The sequence below is a fragment of the Neomonachus schauinslandi genome, chromosome 4 (assembly GCF_002201575.2).
Source record: "Neomonachus schauinslandi chromosome 4, ASM220157v2, whole genome shotgun sequence".
Lineage (NCBI taxonomy): Eukaryota > Metazoa > Chordata > Mammalia > Carnivora > Phocidae > Neomonachus > Neomonachus schauinslandi.
Window position 1 is genome coordinate 166,029,221 of NC_058406.1, and position 25,017 is coordinate 166,054,237.

Sequence of the window (25,017 nt, forward strand, 5' to 3'; positions counted from 1 at the left end):
TTGATCTCTGGGAGCTCTTTATATAGTTAGGATATTGAACTTTTTATATTTGTTATAAGTACTTATTCAGTTTATTGTTTACTTTTTAATTTTTGGTTTGATGTAGAAAAGTTTTAAATTTTATATATGTAATTGTACCAAACATTCCATTTTGAGCTAACTTCTTTTATTGCTCTTTCACTATTTTATTTTATTTATTTTTATTTTTTATTTTTTTAAAGATTTTATTTATTTATTTGACAGAGAGAGACAGCGAGAGCAGGAACACAAGCAGGAGGAGTGGGAGAGGGAGAAGCGGGCTTCCTGCCAAGCAGGGAGCCCGATGTGGGACTTGATCCCAGGAACCTGGGATCATGACCTGAGCCAAAGGCAGACGCTTAATGACTGAGCCACCCAGGTGCCCTGCTCTTTCACTATTTTAGTGCTTTGGTCCCTATCTACTGAGAAAATAAATATCATTTTGTTGTTCAATTTTTTTGCATTTAATTTTAAATCATTGTGGGATTAGATATGCTCTAAGGACCACAAATTCTTTTTCTAAGTAACAGTTTTCAGCATTATTTCTGGAATAATTAATTATTCCTTCCATTGATTTTTGATGTTTCTTTAATCATTTATCAATATTTTATAAAAGAATAATGGTTTGGTTCTAAGGTGTTTCATTGATCTGTATTGTTCTTTCTGTTGCTCATTCTGTTACTAGTAACATATTTAATTAACATAGATTTATATGTTATAATATCTGTTGTTCTTTCTCATTATTCCTTGTTTAACAGAAAAAAGGAAAAATCCATTTATTTCTGTTTATTATTCTAATACATGAGAACCATTGTGTTCAGTTCTCTCCAAAATCAGATTATGATTTTACTGGTATGTAAGTTAATTTGGAAACACAAATCTCTTTAAAATACTCAGTTTTCTCCTCTACGAATATGGTATGTCTTTCCATTTATCCAAATACTCTACATCTCTCATTTGTTTTGTGATTTTAGTTAGTTAGCTTATTTGTTTTAATACAGGGGCAGACTATTTCTTGCCAAGGTTATTTAGATGTGTTTGGTTTATTCTTTCCAGAGGTGAGTGGGGTCTTCCTTTTTGCACGTCCTCTTTTCTAGGTGGTTACTTTTGGTATTCTCGAATGTTTTCCATTTTGCATATTCATTTTATACTAATCAGTGTATTTGCAGTATTTTTGTTCTAAATGTATCTCAACCCATTTTCTTTGTTCCTCTCTCACCCATCCTTCCCCCTCCTAGGAGATAACACTCTCGTGCAAAAAACATATTTCTCTTCTTTTTCAATAATTATATCTCTTCTGTATGTTTCATATTTTTATCATGTTAAATAATACTTTATGCTAAATCAAATCTTCTGTTCAACTATTTAAGTGAAATGTTTCCTGAGAGGTAAAGTATTTTCATTCTATGAATGAAGTGGGTTTTTTCCCTAGTTCTTAAATGATTAACAAATAATTAAGGATACTTATTGATTTTTATCAAGTATATTTTCCTTTAAACATACTCCGTTAAAATTTTTTTGACACATTGTTGATGTGTTTCATATTCAGAGATTTCCAAATATAATACAGTCTTTGCATTTCTGGCATTCTGATAATAATAACTGATATCTACTTAATGCTTATTACATGCCAGGAACTGTGAGGAGTGCTTGTCATTATGTTAACTTACTTAATCCTGTCGAAATCCCTGAGAGGTAGGTCCTCTTATAATTAGTTGCACTATATAGATGAGGAACCTGAAATGCAAAAAGTACTTTATTTGAGTACTTTTAAGTGGGCAGGCAGTCTGAATTCAGGGGCTCATGTTCCTAAGCTGTGCCTCTCAAATTCACTGTGGTGGACCATTCTTTAAATGCACTGCTCAATCTGGGTCACTCATATTTTCACTAGGAATTTTTATCTTTATTGATAATTGAAATTGATAGTTTCTGTTTGGAGCTATTTTCCTAAGTTTTTGAATTAGAGTTATGCATATTAAAATGAAAAGTTTAGTCTTAATGATACCTCTTTTTTAATAAAAAAAATGGAAATGATTTATATAACTCTGTAATTATATCTTCCTTTTTTAAAACAGATCCCTGGCAAATTGTCTAGCTTTGGAGACATTCTTGGAAACAATTTAAAAAATATATTTATTAGCTTCTTCCTCATTTTTTGATGTACGCAAAATTTCTACTTCTCTAGTAAATTTTGGTCATATATGTTTTTCCAAAGTCAGCCATCTGATTGAAATTTTCCAATTTATTTTCATACATTGGAACATGACAGTTTCATATTAATATTCTCTTCTTTATTCTAGCTTCTTTCTCATTTTAATATTGTTTATATATTTTCTTTTCCTTCATTTAACTTGGTAGGTGTCTAGTTTATTTACATTATTTATATGTGTGTATATATATACATATTGAATATATTATTATCTAAATTTTTCCTCTGTTTTTAATTCACAGTTTTGGCTTTAAAAATATTTGTTGTTTCCTCCATCTTTCTTCAGGGTTGTAATCTTATTGCATATTTTAATATCTTGAGTTATATCCTTCTCTGATTATTTTTATCCTTTCTTTTTATTAATGATAAAATTACGTTTAACTATGAACTTAGTCTAAAAGTTTTGATATGCAATGTATCTTATTTATTATTTCTACCCCCCAAAATAAAAAAAAGAACACTAGGAACTACCTGGCATACAGTCTCATAAGCTACTATTACTCCATTACCACAATTACCTGTTACACTCTTACCAATATTTTGGCTTCATTTTTTGTTACCCAAAATGTGGGCTAAATTAATAATAATCCAAGACTGGAGGAAGGCAGTCTGAATCCAGGGGCTCATGTTCAGGAAAACAGAACTGCTATGTTTTTGTCTTTGTTTTGTTTTGTTTTGTTTTGGCTTGGTTTGGTTTTGCACTATCAAAGCTAACAATCGGAATTAATTGGTTTCTTAAACCTCTGGAGTCTTGTAGCCTATTTATCCACTCAGACTTTTATACCTTTTGAAAACTGGAAAAGAACTTAGACTCATCCAGTCCAAGAAAAATCCAGGGTTGACAAATAATTTTCCAGTCAAAGATTATAAAAATAACTGATACCATACCAGGGTAAGTCTTTCGAAGGAACTGAATTAATAGCGTGATGAAGTTGCAAGGAATTTACTTTGAGTAGTTCCAATTTGAAAATTCACTTGGAAAATCCACTGACATTTATGCCAGATGTATATGTCTTTTTATTAGTTAAATTCATAAGATCATGGACAGTATTCTATTGCTTATGTAAGAGATGGATAAAATGGAAAATTTAAAAAACAGAACCTATTCAAAATGTGGCGTAAAAAGGTGATGTTCTAGAAATTCATAGCTCTCCAGATAAAGCATTGGCACCACTGCATGCAAACACAGCTCAGCAAGATGTATAAACTGGCTTGTTTTCTCTACTACTTTCTTCCTCTGCTTTCCCCAGAATCCATGTAGATGCTGAGAACAGAGGGCATCTTCTCCCCAGCTGATGTCTAATCATGAGATGGTCTCCCATTCATAAAACTCACTTTTCTCCTTGTACCTTTCCTATGCCCTGTCATGTTGCTTCAAGATAACTTATATTTTTAGGGGAGGGGGGATGAAAAACTATTCACTTGGAGCGAGCCAATCAATCTCCCTCTTCCCTCTCATTCTTAATAATTAATTAGTCTATAAGTTCTAATCTGGCTTCAGTTTAGAGCCAGAAGAAAGTGATGTTGTCAGTACAGGAATTAAATGGATACTGACAGACTCATTTGGAAGTTGAGCTGCATTGATTTTGAACTGATTTCCCTAAAACATTGCTCTCATCATGTTAAATCTGTCTTCAGAATTCTTCAATGGTTCCTCTTTGCCTAGTTCAGTGCTTCACAACATTTCCCCCATCACGGCAAGCATAGGACACTTTACTGAGTACTGGGGTAGACCCACGAGCGTGCTGTAGCAGGGAGAGGGTGGTTCAGGGGCTCCCTCTGTGCTTGGGCTCACTGGGCTACCCCAAGTGAAAAGAGATCAATGTATTTGAATTTTCTGGCATTCTGGAAAATTTGACTTTCAAGTCATTCCATCATCTGGCTGCCAAACCGAGTATCAATCTCTTTCTTTTACTATGTCACAACATGACTCTTCTGTTTCAGCTGTTAATCCATCCTATGCAAAATAACATTGTATCTTAAAGTCTCTGTAGCTTTGCTTATGTCTTTTTATTTGAATGGAAAATGCCTCTCCTCATTCCCTGCACTCATCAAAACCCTGATCATCATTCAAGACCCCAACCAGACCTCACCTAAAGCCATTCTTGACCAGGTCAGAGAAAGCGATTCTTATTCTCAGGTCACTTTTGGGAATCCGGGAGGTCCTCATACAGGGTATGGGATTTGAGACAGGCCTTAAAGTTTGTGTAGAAATCGAAAGATGGCTAAGAGGGAGATGAAAAAGGCCTTCCAGAGGGAGGGCCCTGATGAGCAGCACCTGATAACTACTGTGGTCCAGGAGGTACCAAATATCAGCCTTGCTTGGAAAGATTTTAAGTGGGTGGGTCGGCAATAGGACAGGAAATCTGTATTCTTAGAAAGAAATTCAAGTGATTCTTGATGTGTAGCTACATTTGGGGGCCACTGTTTGTAGTGGTCAAGGATTGCCTGTTCCAGAAGCTTCCTCCTACTCTGTGCTGGCTGCAGTTCTGGTCCTCCTGGACCAAGAAACTCATGCTCAGAGGCAAGGCTGGGCATGAGACGCCAAGCAAGATTATTCAGTTTCTGGGTCTTTTTCACAGAGAGGCTGGGCAGGGTGGGGAGGGGGGAAGCTTGCTATCCTCCACAAATACTCTGCTGAAATGATATAAACCTGGAGCTTCCCAAGTCCAACCCTTCTTGCTAAGGGTGAGGTAGTCTGTCTTCAGTAAGACAATAAATAGCAATAGTTAGAGACAGAGCAGAGCCCCCCAAACGTTTTTTGAACCTTAGGATTAGGCTGCACTTGATCCAATCCCACCCTGGTTTGTTCTCAGTTGTTTGGGCCAATAAATTATCATTTTGTTGTTGTTGTTGAAGCCAGTTTGAGTTAGGCATTTATGACTTACAACTGGACCTCTGAAAGATCTACCAAAGTCAGTGATGTAAGATAAAACAGAACAAGTGCAGAATAGAACTAGAATGGTAGCTGGGGTTCAAGAAAGACCATGAGGCTTGACTGGAGAATCTGGATTAAATCTGGAGGCCTTGCAGAATAACTGACATTTAGAACAGGGGCGAACCAGGTCAAAGGGCTGTGTTTTGAAAGAGAATTGGCCACAGAGCAGATTGGTGGAAGGAATTAAAGAAGGCTATGAGCATTAGTGTGTCTACTGTCAAGGGGCCTTTGAAACTGTTGAATTGGGAGTCTTTCTGATGGCTTGTGAAAATTCCTAATTATGGAAAGGCCTTATCATGCATATGTAAGCGTGTATCCCTATTTAAAAAGACAGACATATAGATACTGAGAGCTCACAAAAATCAGCTCAAGGATGGCCACTGCTGGAAGCAACTGAGAATGGTCAGAGAGAGACATCCTAAAGGAGGACTATTTAGAATGTGAAGCACAGATGGAGGACGCAGGAGGTTGCTAGACAGGAAAACAGGGCTGGGAGCGAGCTGGGGAAGATAGTAAGTACCTCAGAGTACAGAACTTCTCCTAGAGAAGTGTCCAAACACACCTATGCAAACTGGTGTGTTTTAAATACTTGTTAAGTAATAACTCCATGCATTGAGTTTTTGATAGTATAAGTTTGTTTTTATAGTATGCTATTATGATACATTGTTATTATTAATATATTATTATATAGGATTATATAGCATAATAATGCTATTCATAAGATAAAGGATTTTAAAAAATATGAATTAATAGCAGAGAGTGGTGTCATCCAGTAATGGGACACAGGCCAATGTTGTCAGAGAGATATTTGCTTTTTTCATTCCAGTCGGTATGTGTCTGTTCTCCACAGAGCATGTCCCATGTGTACTTAACATCCACTCTCTGAACCTGAGGTGAGTATGACATACAGGCCCAATGGCTCCGCCGATGTCCTCTTACCCCACAAGCCCTCAGAAGAGTGCATTTCCAGAATTTAGTCCTTAGTGCCTCTCCTATCTTGTTATCAGTACACTGCTTTCTCTATCTTGTCAGTAATCCATAAATGAGTGCTCCTGCCTTCCTTCATGCCTTCCTCATATTTCCTTGGCTCTTACTGTTGTGCCTTAACCTCCAGCTTCTCCTCGCTCCAGGTCAGCCTCCACATTGCCAGCAAGGATCTCTCTCTTCAGTACAGATTTGAGTATGTCACAACCTCACCTCAAAATCATAGTAGATTCCCCTATCCCATAGGATAACATTCAAATTCTTTAGCCTGACATAGTTTCCCACAAGTGGGTCCCCAACCCATGTCTCCACTCTTATTTCTGGTTATTCCTCCAACACTCCACTCCTCTCACTTTTCCACAATGGCACCATCTTCTTTCATTTCTGTTTTTGTTCCTGGTGTTGCCTCTTCCTGAAAAACCCTTCCCCTCTAGCTCAGTCTTACCCCTCCCTCTGTGAAAACTTCCTCAATGCTCCCAAGGAGAGTGGTTGTCTGATCCTCTAGCCCACCGCACATGTCTTCAGTACAGTGCATGTTGGACAATGAGATCACTGAAGACAGAGACTGTGATGTGTTTAACTCTGTTTATCTTTGTATACCCCAACCCTGTACCGCACACAGCAAGGGCTCAATAAATACGGGCTGGATGGCTGCGTTCATTGTCAATAATACCCCATGCTTTCAGAAGCAAATGCAAGTTCAGTCAGAAACTACCTCTTGCACACAGTTTTCTCCATAGGATTCAGCATGATTGCTCACAGTTTTCTGGGCTATTCTTATAAGTAGCAATGATGGTTGCAAACTGGTTCTCACTTCCCGGGCCTCCATATAAATATGCTTCTTCCAAAGCAAGTTCTTTTTCTCACTCAGTTGCCTCCTGATTCAGCTGAGCCTGTTGAAGAACCCCTATAGGACTCCATTTCCTTGACTTAGGCTACAATTTGAGCCCAGCACATGGAATTGTCACCATCGTTCTTTGCTGAGATGGTGGACGGCTGCTAATCTGCATGTAGCCATTCTTCATGTAAGAAATAATGCATTATTAACACAGCTTTATTATCAGACCCGAGTTTGGCAGATAGAGCAACATTAGAGGATAACTGGAAGAAAAGCTGATTTGTTAGCAAAATGTTGCTTTTTGGCTAATGAATCATTCTGATTTTTTGCACTGACAGCTCAGTAACAAGCTTGAGACTACTTTGTTTCAGACCATTAAACTTTGACAAACCAGATATTAACTACAGCTAGAGCCAGTGGTCTGTGGGGATTATTGCAATTATGAGCCATATATGTAATTTTTAAAAATCATTAGTTGAGACAAGGTGAGTCTGATGATGGAGGGGCTGGTGACTGATAGTCCCTGTTGCCTCATCGTACACAGGCAATAAACAGCTGCCGGGAGGACAATGGGTCAGCAATACCTCTTTTTGGGGGGGAAGAAGTAGTAAGAGCAATCCAGATTGATCTCCAACAAGGAGCCCTGTTTGGGAAGGAAGAGACAGAAGTTTCTTCTAACTTCTATTTTGGAGGCTGGAGGTCTTTTCTCGAAGGGGAACTAGAAGGAGGTAGAGAAGGCAAACCAAATAGAAAGAAAGGCAAGGCAGGACTGCCATGGTTTGGGTTCTCTTCCTATGCTTTTTTTTTTTAATTTTTAAATTTTTAATTTTTTTATTATGTTGTTAGTCACCATACAGTACTTCATTGGTTTTTGATGTAGTGTTCTATGATTCGTTGTCTTCCTATGCTTTATTGGGTTGTAATTACAGTCAAGGACCCCAGCCCTTTCCTTTACTGCTCCCCACTATTCATAATAGGGGTCTTGAACTCAGGTGGATAATACAAATTAGTAGAGCAGAAGGAAGTGGTGAAGATGATAGTAAAATCACAAGTCAAATGCAGACACAGCTGTGTGCCAGACTGCAACCCCTGGGTTACAGACAGAAGCCCAGGTCCTCAGCCTTAAGAGCAAGATTCTTCAAATCCAGTCCACACCTCTCCAGCCTCATCTTTTCATATTCTTTTTGAACTCTTATGTCCCCATCTAACTGGGATGTTCTCTAGATGTGTCCCACACTTTCCAGTCTCTGCCCCTTTGCTCTTTGAGGAATGGCCGCTCCCCTGAAATCCATTTCTATGTGCTCACATCCTACACACTCTCTGGGTGTCAGTTTCTTGTCAAATTGGGAAGAAGAGGTAGACTGAATCCATGTTAAGACCTTTTATCATAAAGTTTTATGAGTCTGTGGCATCTTTCACCAACTGTGGTTAGTACACGTGTGAAACTAGTTGCATTCTGGGGCCCTAATCCCACGTAATGTTCTGCATCCCCTAGGTGGGCACGTTGCTGGGAGTCTTGCTGTCATCACAGACGCTGCCCATCTCTTAATTGACCTGACCAGTTTCCTGCTCAGTCTCTTCTCCTTGTGGTTGTCATCGAAGCCCCCTTCAAAGCAGCTGACATTTGGATGGCACCGGGCAGGTACAGTTCACCCACTGAGCATTAATGGCAAAATAGCTGTGCAGTCAGACCAAGGATAAAAACAGAAGAAACAAAGCAAAGCCTTGTTCGAAAATCCCTTAGAGGCACATCAGTGCACAGAATATAAAGGATGTGTGCATGGGAACACGTGCTCTCAATGTTGATTTGGCAAAAAGCCAGATTAATTGCGCTACCTCTACTGCAATAGGAAAACAAGAACACCTGTATCGCTTTAGCAACCGCCCCAGCCCAAGGGTCTCAGTGTACAGGAATAGCCACGAGACCATTCATTAAGCTACTCTGCATCTGGGAGGGAGGATGGGATAAAGCTTCTACCATTTTGCAAACTAAGGTACAGAGAGCCCAGGACAGCTGGAGAGATTGAAGAACTTCTCACAGGTAAGTCGAGAATGGAATGGGAAGGAGAATTTAGGGCAGAGCAAGGGTGGACAACACGCTGACATGGTCAGCCTTCATTGAAAGCTGCCTCTAGATACAGACCACAACTTATACACTGACAATGTGGGCTGTGGTTTTTCAAGCTTAACTGGTAGGAAGTTCTAATTTCACACCAAACAATTTATCATCACAAGTGTTTTGAATTGCCTATCCTTTAACATGCAGAGAGAAGGAGAGGGAGAGTGAGAGATGAGGCAATAAACATCAATAAAAAGAATTTGTGACAATGTGATCTGAAGATGCTTTTCAGTCCCTGAACAGTGCTATGCTTGGAAAACACGTATCTTTGGCTGAGCACCTGTCATTTTTCTGTATATATTTTTACATGTACTTTCCCCATTCTGATACTATATATCAAAGCTGTTTTGTAAACACAGAAAGAACTTAGAATACTGCTTGTATTTTCTCATCCCGGTGATGGAAGCCCATGAGCACTGATGCTCTAGAAGACCAGTGCTGTTCACTAGAACTCTCTGCTTCAAGAGAAATGTTCCATAATATAGAGTATAATGTGGCCATAGAGCACTTTATTTTCTTTTTAATTTTATTAATTTTTTAAAGTAGGCTCCACGCCCAGCATGGAGCCCAACGTGGGGCTTGAACTCACGACCCTGAGATCAGAACCTGAGCTGAGATTAAGAGTCGGACGCTCAACTGACTGAACCATGCAGGCGCCCTAATAGAGCACTTTAAATGTGGCTACTGCTACTGAAGAACCGGATTTTTAATTTTACTTAATTTAAATGGAAACAGTCACATGTGATGATGGTTACCATATGAGGCAGCCCTGTTAGAGACATATAGGTGAAAATGAACTAGCTTGTCACACATGTAATTTCATGGATGGCTTTGTTTAGGAAGAAGCTAAGTTATAAAAAATAAATTTATTAAAAAAATATAAGTGGCTAATGAGAAAGGTGGCATGCAGATGTGGTTACAATCATGAAGGCTGTGTGTAAATGACCAAAGTCTGGGAAACAATAGCCCCACACTAGGAAAACAGTATGTTACACTGTTCTGCTTTAAAAGAGGGAAGGCCAGGGTGCCTGGGTGGCTCAGTTGGTTAAGCGACTGCCTTCGGCTCAGGTCATGATCCTGGAGTCCCAGGATCGAGTCCCACATCGGGCTCCCTGCTCGGCAGGGGGTCTGCTTCTCCCTCTGCCCTCTTCCCTCTCGTGCTCTCTGTCTCTCATTCTCTCCTTCTCAAATAAATAAATAAAATCTTTAAAAAATAATAATAAATAAAATAAATAAAATAAAATAAAAGAGGGAAGGCCAAAAGTACCAAATGTGCCTGGCCACTGAGTCCCAGATTTCTAGACCCTCCTAGGCTTTTAGTACCTACCTACAAGGTTAAGTTAAAGATCAGGGTGAGATGTTAAGGAACTCTTAAGTGAGCAAAGGTGCTTTACTCGGCCTGCAGACTGAACACTATCTTATCTTTAAATATTAATGTAAATGTCTCCACTCATACTTATTTTCCATATAGTTGCTCTTAAAATGCCGTCAGAGTGTTGATATACCTCTGAGCTTGCCTCTGTGTTTATAATACACTGGGCTGGCAAGTGAAACTCATTTTCATCAAGTACCCTCTGAAGCCTTCCCTTGTGACTACTTTATTCCACACAAGGTACCAGTACTGACAAATTGTAAATGTTTTGTGACGAAATTAAGAATTTCTAAACACATTTTACTCTCTGTGTCTCATTATTTCATCTCCTAATAAGTTTCAATCATTTTAGCACCTGTTTAAATTAAAATCCCCGAGGAAAACAGCAATGGCAGAGAGCGATTAATATGCTTTAAAAATTTGCTAGAAATTACTTAGTAATATGAAGCATAATGAACTCAGACGCTGGTGTTTTATGAACGCAACATTGAAGTGTCTCATCTTAGTGCTAAAACCCATCCACACTTCTGCTTTGTGAATCACTGAGTGAACTAGTTTAAAGCCTCTTTGAGGGGAGGGGGGTACATCAAGGAACAGGAATGTCTTATGACTCTTGGGAGGTTAAGGCGATTGACAAAGTCTTTGTGTATGGGTGTCTGTGTGCTTGAATCCCTAGAGATCCTTGGTGCCCTGCTGTCCACCTTGTGCGTCTGGGTGCTGACTGGGGTGTTGGTGTACCTGGCATGTGAACGCCTGCTCTACCCTGATTACCAGATCCAGGCGACTGTGATGATCATTGTTTCAGGCTGTGCTGTGGCAGCTAACATTATGTAAGTCACCCCACACACTGCCCATAAAGCTTGTCTTGAACCCTGTGTGGATGCAGGTGGTGGGGTTTCTGTTGATGCTGTTTTTTTTTGTTTAATTTCTCTACTAGTGAAGATGGTAAAGTGAATAAATTGCCAATGAGGTAGTGAAGAGCCAGGATCCGAATCTAGATCCACTAGGCCCAGAATCGAGCTCCTAGCCAGTCTGCTCTCTCATGCATATTGATGGTTCCATATGGGATATGACTTATTCCTACTTAGTTTTTGTTACATGAACACATTATGGGTTCCCAGAGGGCTGGGCTGGAAAGGATCTTAAATTTTATTTACTTCAGTTCCCTTCCTACTTTTGAATTCTCTTTTGCAACATCCCTATAAAATAGTCATTAGTGTCATATATTTTAACAGAACTAATAACAGGGAATTTATTTCTCTCCAAAGCAGCCTATTTTATCTTTGCATCATTGTGACTGCATGAAAAGTCCTTCTTAAGCTGCATTAGCTAAACTCTCTCCTAAACTCTCTCTTTAGTTTCCACCTGTTGGTCCATTCTCTTATCCAGGCAGTCTTAATTCATTCTTATGAGACATGTGATGTCTTGCTGAACACGTGATCATTGCCACATTGCTCTTCTCTTACCCAAATGAGCTGATTGTTTATGACAGGGGGTTCTGAGACCAGGCCTTTGATCTTTTTTGGTTGTTTGGCTCCTTCCCATTTGATAGCTTGATTCTGGGCAACCCTACTTAAAACTGTATTATCTATCTACCTACCTACCTACCTACCTATTAATCATCTATGGTAGACAGAATAATGGTCCCTCAAAGATTTCCACATTCTAATCCTTGGAACTTCTAAGTATGTTAACTTACATAGCAAAAGGAACTTTGCAAATGTGATTAAGTTAAGGATGGGATTTTGAGATGGGGAGATTATCCTGGGTTATCCAGACAGGCCCAATGTGACCAGAAAGGTTCTTGTAAGTAAGAGGGACACTTGAGGTCAGAGTGAAGGGAAGATGTTGTATTGCTGGCTTTGAAGATAGAGAAAGGATCCTGGAGCCAAGGAATGTATGTGACCTCCCGAAGCTGGAAAAGGTAAGACAATGAATTCTCTCCTAGAGTCTCCATAAGAAATGCAGTCCTGCACACCCATTTTAGACTTCTGACCTCCAGAACTATAAGATAATAAATTTATGTTGTTCTAACCACAAAAGCTTTGTGGTAACTTGTTATAGCAGGAAAAAAAAAGACTCATACATACTATGTATTGTCTATCTTGCAATGCAACATGACACATGCTATGAGGTGAGCTTATACATGAAAGTGAAGAAGACAGTGATAGAAGAATCGAATTTTAAAGAGTGTCTTTTAAGAGAGGGCACAGTGGAATCCCTGGTATTAGAGGAAATTCTGAATGTGTATATTTTGAAAAAGCTCCTCAGGTCACTCTAATCTCCTTACCTTATGCCTGCCTCAGTTCCTTACCTCTTAGTGTGCAAATCATTGCTTGAAATCTCTGAGCTAAACAGTTAGAAGAGTGGTATTTTGACTGCTATTACTGAGTAGATTCCTATTTCCATCCAGCTAACTTGAAAATGTGTTTCATATTGGAACCAGGGGAAAAAGTGTGTGGAGATCAATGCAAATCTATCACCACAAGGAGACAAATAAGGCAGAGCACATGTGCTGCTGACTGGGGGGTCAATAACATTGTCTTTGCATAAGGAGAACAATATGTCCAGCAGGGAAAATGAAAATATTAATAATTTCATGAGAGTCATATGTCACATAGGTTTTGTCGATGCTACATGAGTATGAAGGATACACCTAGCTAACTACCCCATACATCTAGAAACTTGATGATCAAGTTTGACTTTCTAAATAGATACCATCCAAATTTTCTTTTTACTGCAACTGCTTTTGAACTTTGACCTTAACGCTGCAGGTGTTTCTCATACTTACAAAGACAAGGGAATTGAAAAGCGGCGACTTCCCTGTGCAAATAGGTAGTCATTTATGGATAAAGATACTGAGTGACTATAATGTTTTCTCCCAGAACCAGGATTATAGGTTTCAAGTGTTGGTAGATGCTGTGTTGTCTGAATACAGAAATATCAGAACTATAGTTTGGGAATAAATCTATTCCTTGGAGACCCAAAATCAGGACAGAAGGTTCTAATAGAAGTTGCAAAGGGATCCTAGGACAAAGATTACTAATAGAGCCTTAAGGCTGTCGCATGCTGTTTTCTCTGCCTGAAACATTCTCTCCCCTCCAGCCTGTAATTTAACTCTACCATAACCTTTTGAATCCAACTCAATTTCTTTGTCTAACGAAATCAGACTTCCCTGTTGTGTTACCCAGAGTACCCAGTTCTTAGTAGACTTACTAAAATTAGAATTTTTATTTATCTGGGTCTTTTTAAAATCTCTGCCATCTCCATCATACTTAAAGCTACTTGGGGGAGGGACCGTGTCTCTTTCACTCACCTTTAATACCCCAAGCATTTAACAGTGCCTGGCACACAAGAGCCCCTATGTAAGTTTTTTTTTTTTTAATAAAATGAGTAAACGAATGAATGACAATATGATAAGCACACATGAATAGACCTAGAAAGAGAGTATGTTTAACTGTGAGCTATATCAGGCTGTCTGAAGATTCTTAAGTGGTAACTATCAATTAGGGGTGAATTTCTGCCCAAGCAGCAACCATCTAAAAGCTGTACATTATGTAATGATCAAATCTTGCTGGATGGCAGTCATTCCACTTTGTGGTGATGACCTTAGATTTAACAGATACTTTACCAACAAATAGACTGGGATATGTGGTACTAAACAATCATTTTTTTAAAACCTTTGTTCCAAAATAAAATCAGGTACATAATTTATAGTGCCTAATACTTATCTCTTTGACTTGGATAGGAGATGTTAAATTTTGCTGTATGTTATATATAGAGAATGAGGCCGCAGCTCATACTCTTAGGACCATATAAGATATACATATGTTTATATATGTACATTTCTATATACATTTGCATGTTAAATTACATACATATTTACACACATATATTTAAAATATATTAATATATTTTAGTTTCTTGTTAATAGCTACATATATACAAACACATGACTATCATCATTGGCCACTAAAAAATTATTCAGATTTTTAAGTTCTCACAGAAATGCACAAAATTGAGTAAAATAAAATATTTTTAAAAATCTGACCTTGGTGATATTTTCTTATTTTGTTTTACCCCTTATGCCGCTTTTTGCATTTGAAACCAGTATGTTTAATTTAGCTCCCACCAAAGCTCAGCTTTAAGCCTAGCTTAGTGCCTAACATTCAGTAGACCCTCAATAAATGGTATTTCCTCTCCTCATTGTCAAATTGTTTCATCTAGGGAGGGATGATTGCCCAGTTTTCATGTGAACCAGAGTAGCACTGGATAGATGGCAGAGAAAACCGAGGTGAACTTTTGTTGTCTGTCCTTGTGTACAAATTTAAAATTCTATGGTACATGTGTTTTCAAAATTAGTCCAAAATAGGACATTTTACAGCCTTAATATTTCAACTCTCTGCGACCCTGCATAATACATGCTCTTGCCAACTCTCCATTATGCTGCATAGGTTTTCAAGGGCTAATCTCATGTGCCAAGAACACCCTTCTCTCTTTCAGGCTAAGTGTGATTTTGCACCAAAGACACTCCAACCACAATCACAAAGACATGCAAGCTAATGCCAGTGTCAGAGCGGCTTTTGTGCACGCCCTTGGAGATCTATTGCAGAGCATCAGTGTGTTAACCAGCGCACTTATTATCTACTTTAAGGTGAGAATGTTTGAGTTTACTCATTGTCATAGTACGTTTATAGATTAGGTAGTACAGAAGCTGACCTGTCAATATTAACTTAAATGAGGGTGGACAGCCTATTTGTCTATACCTTTGCAGGGTTTACACAAGCAAACAAATGTTCAAAGCCTGAAATCTTAGACTTTCCAAATTCCTAAGTGCTCTGTCTTCAACTGTAGGGCTATCAGTCTTTCCAGAAAGTAGTTCCTTTTGTCATGGAGTTAAGGTGAACACCATGGATACCTTAGGTTTCTTGGGTTGTATGCAACAGAAAAGATGTCTAGCTTACTTAAGCAAAAATATATTTATTGGCTGAAATTTACTAGATGTACTCTTGGACAGAAATCAAGGTAGAAATAAGGGCAACATTGGGTATCTTAGATTTTAGAAACTTATCCACATTCTGTCCCAGGTACCAATGCAGAAATGAATGTGATTCAACAATTTTTTTTTTCCCCATTTCTTGTCATTCTGCTGGGGAGTCATATTTCTGGAAAAGAGAGTCCAACAGACCAAGGTTGGGTCTTTTACCTGCTGCTTGGCTGGGGAGGGAGAGCATCTGATTGACTGCCCCACCAATAGCACCCACAATGGGGGAAAGATAATTCTCCTCTCAAAATCAGGGTATTAATAAGAAGTTGGATGGATCCTAGATGAACCTCTGACCCTAAACAAACATTTACTACAGATCTGTTAGACCAAGAACTAACAGAAGTGGGTTGGGATATAGGTGGGGGGTAATGGAGAAGAGCATTTAGCTCTCTCATTTGCATCTTGATCATCCAGTTAGCAGGGATTCCTTATCATTTTTACTAAAAAATGAAAACACATAAATAAAAATTACAAAGATGTATCTGAATTCAATTGAACAAGTATTCATTGAAAGCTTTAAGTTTAAGGCAAAATTGTTCAAACTTGTACTGGTTAGTGGAGTTTGAGAGTTTCTCAGAGGTAATGAGGCATGGACTCTTCTGTGGAACAGAACTTCATCAAGGGCAGAAGACCAGGTACCTCAGCCTGAGGCTAAGGGCGCCGGTGGTGAGACAGTGCAAGAATGAGGCCTCAGCTCATACTCTTAGGACTTAATCAAAGATGCCTGCCTCGAATATGTGTCATCCTGAAAAGGGAAAGAAAGGAACTAACCCCAGTCTGCCAAGACCAAGCTCCAGCTGGACCTTGGTCATATGCAACCTCTGGGCAGGTGATACCCTTTCTTCTCATCATGAGGAAGGCTGAAAAGCCATTGAATATTGTATAAACTTGTGCATATTTTCATCACATACTCTGTGCTTCTATTAATTTGAGAAAAGTCAAATCAGGCCTTTGGAGAGAACACTCAAGGATATTTATCCCTGTACATAGTTTGAAGCTTAAAAGAAGGATTGAGTCTTCAGGAAGTCTTGGCTCTGAGTTGGATGTCAAGTGTCAGGGAGGTGAAAGGGTGACAGTGTGAAAAAGAAGCAGGGACGTTTATTTATTTTATTAATCAGACTTTTTGCATGGAGGGCCCGAATTCAGTTAACTGAAGTCCCTTTATTTTCTAGCCAGACTATAAAATGGCTGACCCAATCTGCACATTTGTCTTTTCCATCTTGGTTCTGGCCAGCACCATCACTGTCTTAAAGGACTTTTCCATCTTACTCATGGAAGGTAGGAGTGACTTTATTATTATTTCCAGGATCAATGTTTTCTCTTCCCTATAATCACAGAAGGGAATGGCATCAAGGCATGTTCACCATTAATTTGCATTCTAAGGAAAATATAAATTTGTAAGGAATTTTTGTGAAAACAAATATGATTTTTATTCGTATGGGAACAAATAAAAAAAAAACTGGCTTCTCTTTTCCTCCAGCAACCATTAAATAATAATATGGCACAGAATAAAAACAATATGTACAAATACTAAGGATAGATATTGAGGGAGATATTGCAAAAACATAAATTCCTCCCTAAATATATGGAAAATACCTAAGAAAAATTGAATGATCTCTCTCTCAGGCAGCATTATAACTCCTATGAAGGGCTTGCCTAAAACCCTTGTTAGACCAGGCCAGCAGTCCTCCAACTTCAGTGCATCAGAATCACTTGGGATCTGCTGGGTCCACCCCCATATTCCTGAACCAGTCTGGAGTGAGGCCCAAGAATTTGAATTTCTAACAAGATGCTGATGCTGCTGGTTCAGGGACCACACTTTGAGAACAACTGGAATAGTCTTTTCATAGCACTTAAAGGGTTACTACATGAGGGCACTGAGAGTGGCACCTAGAAAATTCAATCAGAATTAGAGGGTTGCATCACATCAAGCATTCAGATGATCAAAACTATCCAGACCTTGGCTTGACCTTTTCTTTTTTGTCCAGCACATTTTGACATAAGGCCAACACAGTCTCAGAGTGCAGGTGCTTTGACAAAAGCCCACACTTCCTTAGGATTCACTGCTGAGTACACGTTTAAGGGTTTTGTCCCGTTGGGCACTATAACTGTTAGAGTACTTGTACTTAATGAAGTTTTCTAAAAATATGGAAAGGTATAAAATTATAAAAAGTCTCCCCACTTTTCCACCTTTGAAATCTCAATCCCATTCTTCAAGGGTAACACCTACTAATAAGTTGAAATGTATCTGTCCAAAAATATTTATGCATTTACATATATATGTACCTGAAATATATATGTATCTATAGAGTATATATATCTTTTTTTTACACAAACAGAATTATGCATTGATACATATTTTGTTCTGCACTTTATTTTCTTCACTTGGAGGTCTGTCCATATTAGCACATACAGAGATACACCCTATTCCTTTCCATGGTACAAAGTATTCCACTGCATGCATGTACTTGCTTATTGATGGATATTAGAAATAACAGTGTAATTACCATTCTGCACATATATATTTTTAATGCTTGTATATCTGTAGCGTAACTCCTAGAAGTGGTATTGCTGTTTCAAAAGTTATATGCATTTTAAAATTTGGTAGATACTGCCATTTCTACCAAAGATACCATATCAATTTCTTTCCCACAAACAGCATGCGAGAATGCCCATTTCCTCACATCCTCGCCATCGTTGAGTATTATCAAGATGTTGATTCTTTTCTAATCTGATAGGTGAAATATTATAGGTTTTTGATTCCATATGCAATTCCTTCATTATGAGAGATATTGAGTGATTTTTCATATATTTATTAACCTGAGTATTTTTTAAACACTAATTTGGGAATTTTCCTGGATGCATTGATATGTCTGCAGGCTCTCTCTCAGGAAAAAAATTTCTAGTATATGATGGAGCACTGAAGGCCACTGGGAACATTTCCTCTTGCTTGTCAACATTATTCTAGAGAGTAAAATAAGTAACAGTGGATTTGTGTTCTCCATAAAAGTAAAGAGATAAGTGAGGCAAGAGGGAAGGGGGTAGTGGGCTTGTGATTTCATCTCAAGGGTCCTAGATGAGGACAATAGGTCTTCAGAGGGTCACATGAAACTCCTCAGAGATGACACATTAGGCATAATAATCAATTTTGGGTTGCAAGACTTAGACTCTATTGGTATAACATTTCACACTCAGAGCATGGACTTGAGAATCTGATGTCCCCCTTCTCTATTTGGCCTTAGCAATGGTTCTTAACCTCTCTGACTCCCAATTTCCTCTCTCCCAATTAAATAGGAATTGTGACATTGATAATTAGCTCTTAAAGTTCTTATCTCTATTAAGTAAGCTAATCACTATGAATACAGTACTTAGCATAAACCTTGACATATGGTAGTTTCTCAGTAAAGGTGTGTTATTATCATTACAATATAACAATGTCGACCATGACTCCATACACATTCTATGGCTAATCTAAGAACTCTTTTAATTTGTTCCTAGTGCCCTGAGCTCTGTGCAGCTCACAGAGTAAAAGAACATGCTCTTTGTTACCTCCATGAAACAATATGAACCAGCTCCTTGTTACCTCCATGAAACAATATGAAGTGGGATTAAACTAAACTAAAACTGTAGAGAATTTTAATATTAGCTCCAAGAAGGAAATCCCCATGAGCAAAGTTCTTAAATCCTGGAAAAGGAGGGTTAAGGATTCCCTATTCCTTTAACTAAGTTGTTCTTGACTAACTGCTCATTCTAATCTTTTGGGAAGCTTTTTAAAATACTTATGCCCAGGCCCCATACTCAGAGATTCTGATTAATTGACTCAGGTGGGGGCTGGCTTTGATGTTTTTTTAACATGCAGCCAAGCTTGAGAACTAGAGCTGCCCAGTGGTTTGTAAACGTTAGTGCAGTGGTTCTCAAACTTGGCTGTTAGTCACCAAATGAGCTATAAAAATAGTGATGCTTCATCTTATCCCCAGAGGGTCTGATTTAATTGGTCTTAGATGTAACCTGGCAATCAGGATTCCTAAAATCTCCTCTGATGATACTAACGTGCATTCAAGGTGGAGAGCCACTTCGAAAGCGTGTCAATTTCAGAGCCTCATCCATAGAAATTTTCTTCAGAAGGACTGGAATGGAGCTAAGGCATATTTATTTTTAACAAACACAGCAGGTGTTCATGTTGTGTATATATGATTGAAGTAGAAGTTAAAATGTGGTCATCCTTAGAAATCTCTTCTACAGCATCCTCTTTGGGTCATCGTTAGTTGGCAGGGATTTACTTATTGCATCAAGTGGCTTTATCAGTGTTATGCTGGGTGAGTTGATAAAAAAAAAACTGATATTAAATTGATGTGTTTTACAATTCTAACCCACCATTGGCTTGCTTTCTCTCTAGCCAAAGCAAGGACCCTTACACTTTCATAGCCTCTCATCTTCCAAATGACAATCCTTGCAATGTTTGAGAAAAGTGATCCTTCTGCCCTGAGCTTTCACTTCTTCAGGCTAGAGAAACCCCAGTTCCTTCAGCCCAAAAGAATTGTTGATTGGCTGACAGGGTCCCTACCTTCTTCTGTGCCCCTACACCATTCCTTTAGAAGCAAGGATGATGTCAAACTCTGACATTATATGACCTGAACCAATAAACCCTGACTAATGCACGTAAATCAATAAAAGTTCTATAAACTGAGTAATAAGATGGCATTATAATGTTAGTAGCAACTATTAACACAGTTCAGTAAGTGACCTGTTGGATAACTACTGTTTACATAGCATTGCAAGTGTATAAAGAGCAGATATTTTCCGATTTGCTCCTCAAAGAACTTAGTATACCTATTGCTCTTCCTGTCCCTATTTTAACCACAGATGTGCTGAGGATCAGAGAAGTTCCAAGATTTGGGTAAATTCATGGTAGTTGTGGTCAGAGTGCTAACCCAGAATTACTTGATACCAAGTCCCATGTTTCTTCATTTTGCTTTCTAGAGTGTATGCAAAGATCATTAGAAAAAGCTCAATTGGTTTAATAACACACACCAAAAACAGAGAATGATTACTATTGTTGGTTATTGCATAACATCTGCAAACAGTCTTTGATGTTAAACCCTTTGAAAGAGTCAGGTGAATTTGAATTGTAAACACCTGAAGTCAGAAACCAGAAAGGGGGAGGGCACATTGATATTCCAGAGCAGATTTTGCGGCCCCTTTTAGCCATGTGGATGAGCTGTATTTAGTTAAATAAAAACAACCTCCGTCCCTCCCTTTCCTCTTGTCAGGTGTGCCAAAGAACCTGAATTACAATGATGTGAAAGAGCGCATCTTAGCGGTGGATGGAGTGGTGTCTGTGCACAGCTTGCACATCTGGTCTCTAGCAATGAACCAAGTGATTCTCTCAGCTCATGTTGCTGCAGGTCAGTGTGTTCTGTAAACACTCTGCCAAAATTCAGTCCTTTTCCTGTAAACTCAATAATTTCCCTCCTTTCTGTAGAGCTGCCTATAGTGTCCATTGCCTATCAAAACAACTGTGGAGTGTTTCCTTTTACCAAGGCCTTTGAAAGCACCTCTGGTCAAATTTATCGTAGCAACAATAATACTGAAGGCACCCCTTGAGGCAGACTGCAGAGCGTATCAGGTAGAATAGATGGTTTAAATGCCACCCAGACTTCAAGCTCTTAGACTCTGAAAATCAGACCTCACCTGTTTGAGTTGGTCCCAATCAGTTAAATAATGGGATGAAGTCAACAATAAATCTTCGTTGAATATTTCCTGTGTCTAAGATGCTCTGTGTATCACTGAAGATAAAAAGATGAAGGAGACATAGGTCCCATCTTTAAGGTTCTAATAAGCTAAAAGACGGGCTAGTAGGGTTTAATGGTGGTTCCCTCACTGGATGGTTAGAAATTCTGTAATCATGTGAGATAATTCTTAGGATGTTGGGTTTATTCTAAAAATTACTTTCTCAAGTAGAAGGTGATTTGTCCATTATGTGTCCTTGGGCTGGGGAAATAGGCAGTGGAGAAGGGGAAGGGAGAGGATCCCTCACTGCCTCAGGAAGACAGCTCAGGCGAAATGATACGTCAGGCAGCTAAAAAATAACTCAAGAAGTCACGTAGAGGCAGGCTACAGCAATGACGGTGACAGGCATTTGAGGACTATGCTTTCTTTGACATCATCATCTTTGCTGAGAGGCTCAGATCTGGCTACAGGTAATTTATAGCATCTGCTACACCAATATTTCACTGCAGATGGAAGAATCTAGTAAGCAGTCAGGTTACTATGGAGGGAAACTTACAGTCTCCAGATGCCTTTTGGGACAAGAGAAAAGATGGCGGTGAGATTGCTGCTCTAAGAACAGTTTGTGGGGAGCTCTAAATGTTTCCCTGTTCCTATCACTAGTCTTGATATAAATGCTGATGAGATACAAGGGCTGCAACCCAGAGAGCTCTGGGGACTGGTGGAAAGGGCCATATAAGAAATAAATAGCTGTGTGTTAGCTTCCTTCAGGCCTTATCTCCCCTTCCATGCTCAGCTTCTAAGTGTGCCAGACCCCAGAGAGAACTGTGGGCAGGAAGAGTTCCCACAGTGATGGGTACTTTGCCGCACTCGAATTTCCCTGTTTTGTCTGTGCCAACGGAGCTGTCAGAGGCAACATGGCTTCTTCTGAGTGCCCCACCTATGCCCCTCCCATCAGGTCAAAGACAAAGTACTTGAAGCTGGAAATGTAGCAGTCACCCACGTGTGTGCAATCAGTGCCAATCTTACCATGGTTCTTTCTCAACAGTAACCAGCCGTGACAGCCAGGTTGTTCGGAGAGAGATTGTTAAAGTCCTCAGCAATAGCTTTGCTTTGCACTCACTCACCATTCAGATGGAATCTCCAGCTGACCAGGACCCCGACTGCTTTTTCTGTGAAGACCCCCGGGACTAGTTCAGTCACAACATCGACTTCTCACATTTGACGGGCCACTATATGCTGCTCTGTGGTTTCCAGCACACAAGAAATAAAGAACCAAAGGAAGAAGTTTGAGAAATTCATCACACTGTACAGTGCACCTTTTATCCTTCTTTATTTAGCTCCATCCACCATAGATGAAAATCCATTTAGATTCATCAGCCAATTGGATTATCAACTCATCAGTAGCTGTGTACAATTACAGGAATGTGTGTATAGACTGTTCCTGACTGGGGCTGAAGTAACAGCTGTTTGTAGCCAGAGGCAATAAAAAGTTCATCTCCCTTCAATAATGTATCCTGAGGATGAGTGGGTAAAATTGAACTCGGGAAAGTCTTATTAGAGTCGGCACCTAGGAATTCTCCCAAAACATGAGAAGCAAAAGAAGAACAGCCAAGCCAGGTTAAAAGAGATTCTGGAGACCTAACACCCCACTATAACTTGACTCTCTCCCCATGTTATAATATGATTTTGAGCACTATCTTTTTGCTCCATATCCACATCACTATTCACCAAATGGGGTACAAATATCCTTTTTCCCTCTTGCTTACAAATTATGTTTTAATATGCTGAAACCATTGAATGATATTTTATTTGTCTGTATAAAAGCTCTGGACAAATGAAAAATTATGAAATTGCTGCTTTTTGAGTGTTTTCATGTAGTGTGAACTAATAATAAAATAAGGAGGCACAGAGCATCAGGGTTCTTGTCCCAGGTCACATGGGAAATAATTTAGTCAAAGAATTAAGAACTCCCAGATCTTGAATAATACTGATGGAGTCCCAACTATTGTCTAGGTATTGTACCAGGCTATTTAGATGTGTCACTTCATTTTATTTGAATGTCAACTTTGGAAAGTTGGAATTAATACCATCATTGTAGATAAGGACATAGGCTCACAGAGGTTAAGTAACTTAACCAATGTCATTTATTTATCCATTCATTCAAAAATAATTTGTCAATGCAGGCTATGAACTGAGCATTGGTGAATTATGTCAATGTGGTCTTTATGTTCATGGAGCTCCTTCCCTTTTGTTGGGGAGACAGGCATTCCACCAATAAACACCAGGAATGTACTACAAATAGTGGCAAGTGATGAAAGAAGAGAGCCTGGTTTAGATTGGGGGAAGTCAGTGGAGATCCTCTCTGAAGAAACAGCATCCAAGCTGAGACCTGAACAGATAAGTAGGCGATAGCCAAATGAATTATAGGAGGAAGTACATTCTAGAAGAAGCAAGAGCATGAGTGGCACCAAGAAGAAAGAATTTGGTGCATGGGAGGAAATGAGGAAGGCCCTTGTGGCTGGAGGGTACTAAGTGAGGGGTGAATTAAAAAACATGGAGGACATCAGGGAGGAGAGATGAGCAAGTGCAGTTGGCAAGGCAAGATTTTCTCATTCAGAGTCACTGATTATATAATTCCATGCTTCTAGCACTGATTGTAGCTTAAAGTAAAATAAAGATGTACAGGCCTACATCCTGGAAATTTTGAGTCAATGGGTCTGGTTTGGAATCTAAACGTCTGTATTTTTTTTTTTAACATACCCAGAGATATTCTAAAGAATAGCTGGAATCTAAAAGAACTTCAACCAGGAGCACCTGGGTGGCTCAGTTGTTAAGTGTCTGCCTTTGGCTCAGGTCATGATGCCAGGGTCCTAGGATCGAGCCCCCCATTGGATTCTCTGCTCAGCGGGAAGCCTGCTTCTCCTTCTCCCACTGCCCCTGCTTGTGTTCCCTCTCTTGCTGTCTCTCTCTCAAATAAATAAATAAAATCTTTAAAAAAATTAAAAAAATAAAAGAACTTCAACCAAAGGAGGTCAATGAGTGGGGGATTCAGACACATACCCAGATACCTACAGTAATATCTTGAATTGCAAACATGCAGATGGGTTATAAAGGGGCATTGCTGCGTGGGCATGGCCACTGAGGCTTCATGTCATTGAAGTGACAGTCATGTTGGACTCTGACTTGTGTCTGGAATTTCCCTAGACAGATAAAGAAAAGGGCATTCTAGACAAAGAAAAGACTAGGAAGGTATACTCATGTTTACCTCTTAAGATTAATATTTTAAGATTTATTTATTTGAGAGACAGCACGAGTGGGAGGGGCAGAGGGAGAGGGAAAGAGAAACTCAAGCAGACTCCACACTGAGTGTGGAGCCTGACGCGGGGCTCAATCTCATGGTCCTGAGATCATGACCTGAGGGGAAACCAAGAGTTGGACACTTAACCGGCTATACCACCCAGACTACCTGTTAATTTTTATTGATATGTGGCAAAGGAAACTTTCAACTCTGATTTTTAAAACTATATAATTTTTACTACTTTACCATTGTAGAGAACAAAAGTTATGTCTGATGATTTTTATGTCATTGTCAGCATCTAGCAGCGTGTTGGAAACCTAGCAGGCATTAAATAATTATTGGGGCAATGACTCTGGGGCCAAGTGTGGGCCTTGCCATTATTTTTCATCTACATTTGTATTTTTCTGAAATTCTGAGGGCCAAGAAAACATTGACTTTGACTGAGGAGGTCACATCTGTGCCAT

General features: G+C 39.1%; 1 protein-coding gene across 1 annotated transcript in view; it reads left to right on the forward strand.

Annotated features, from left to right (window-relative positions):
• The window catches only part of SLC30A8 (solute carrier family 30 member 8), a 33,919-nt gene extending 11,145 nt beyond the window's left edge, over nucleotides 1–22,774 (forward strand). The window contains exons 3-8 of the mRNA XM_021688627.2: nucleotides 8,483–8,629; nucleotides 11,155–11,308; nucleotides 14,982–15,132; nucleotides 16,698–16,803; nucleotides 20,796–20,930; nucleotides 22,301–22,774. Coding sequence (XP_021544302.1) covers nucleotides 8,483–8,629; nucleotides 11,155–11,308; nucleotides 14,982–15,132; nucleotides 16,698–16,803; nucleotides 20,796–20,930; nucleotides 22,301–22,446 — 839 coding nt within the window. The 3' untranslated portion in view covers nucleotides 22,447–22,774. The remainder of the gene's footprint in view (nucleotides 1–8,482; nucleotides 8,630–11,154; nucleotides 11,309–14,981; nucleotides 15,133–16,697; nucleotides 16,804–20,795; nucleotides 20,931–22,300) is intronic.
• Nucleotides 22,775–25,017: the final 2,243 nt, after the last annotated feature.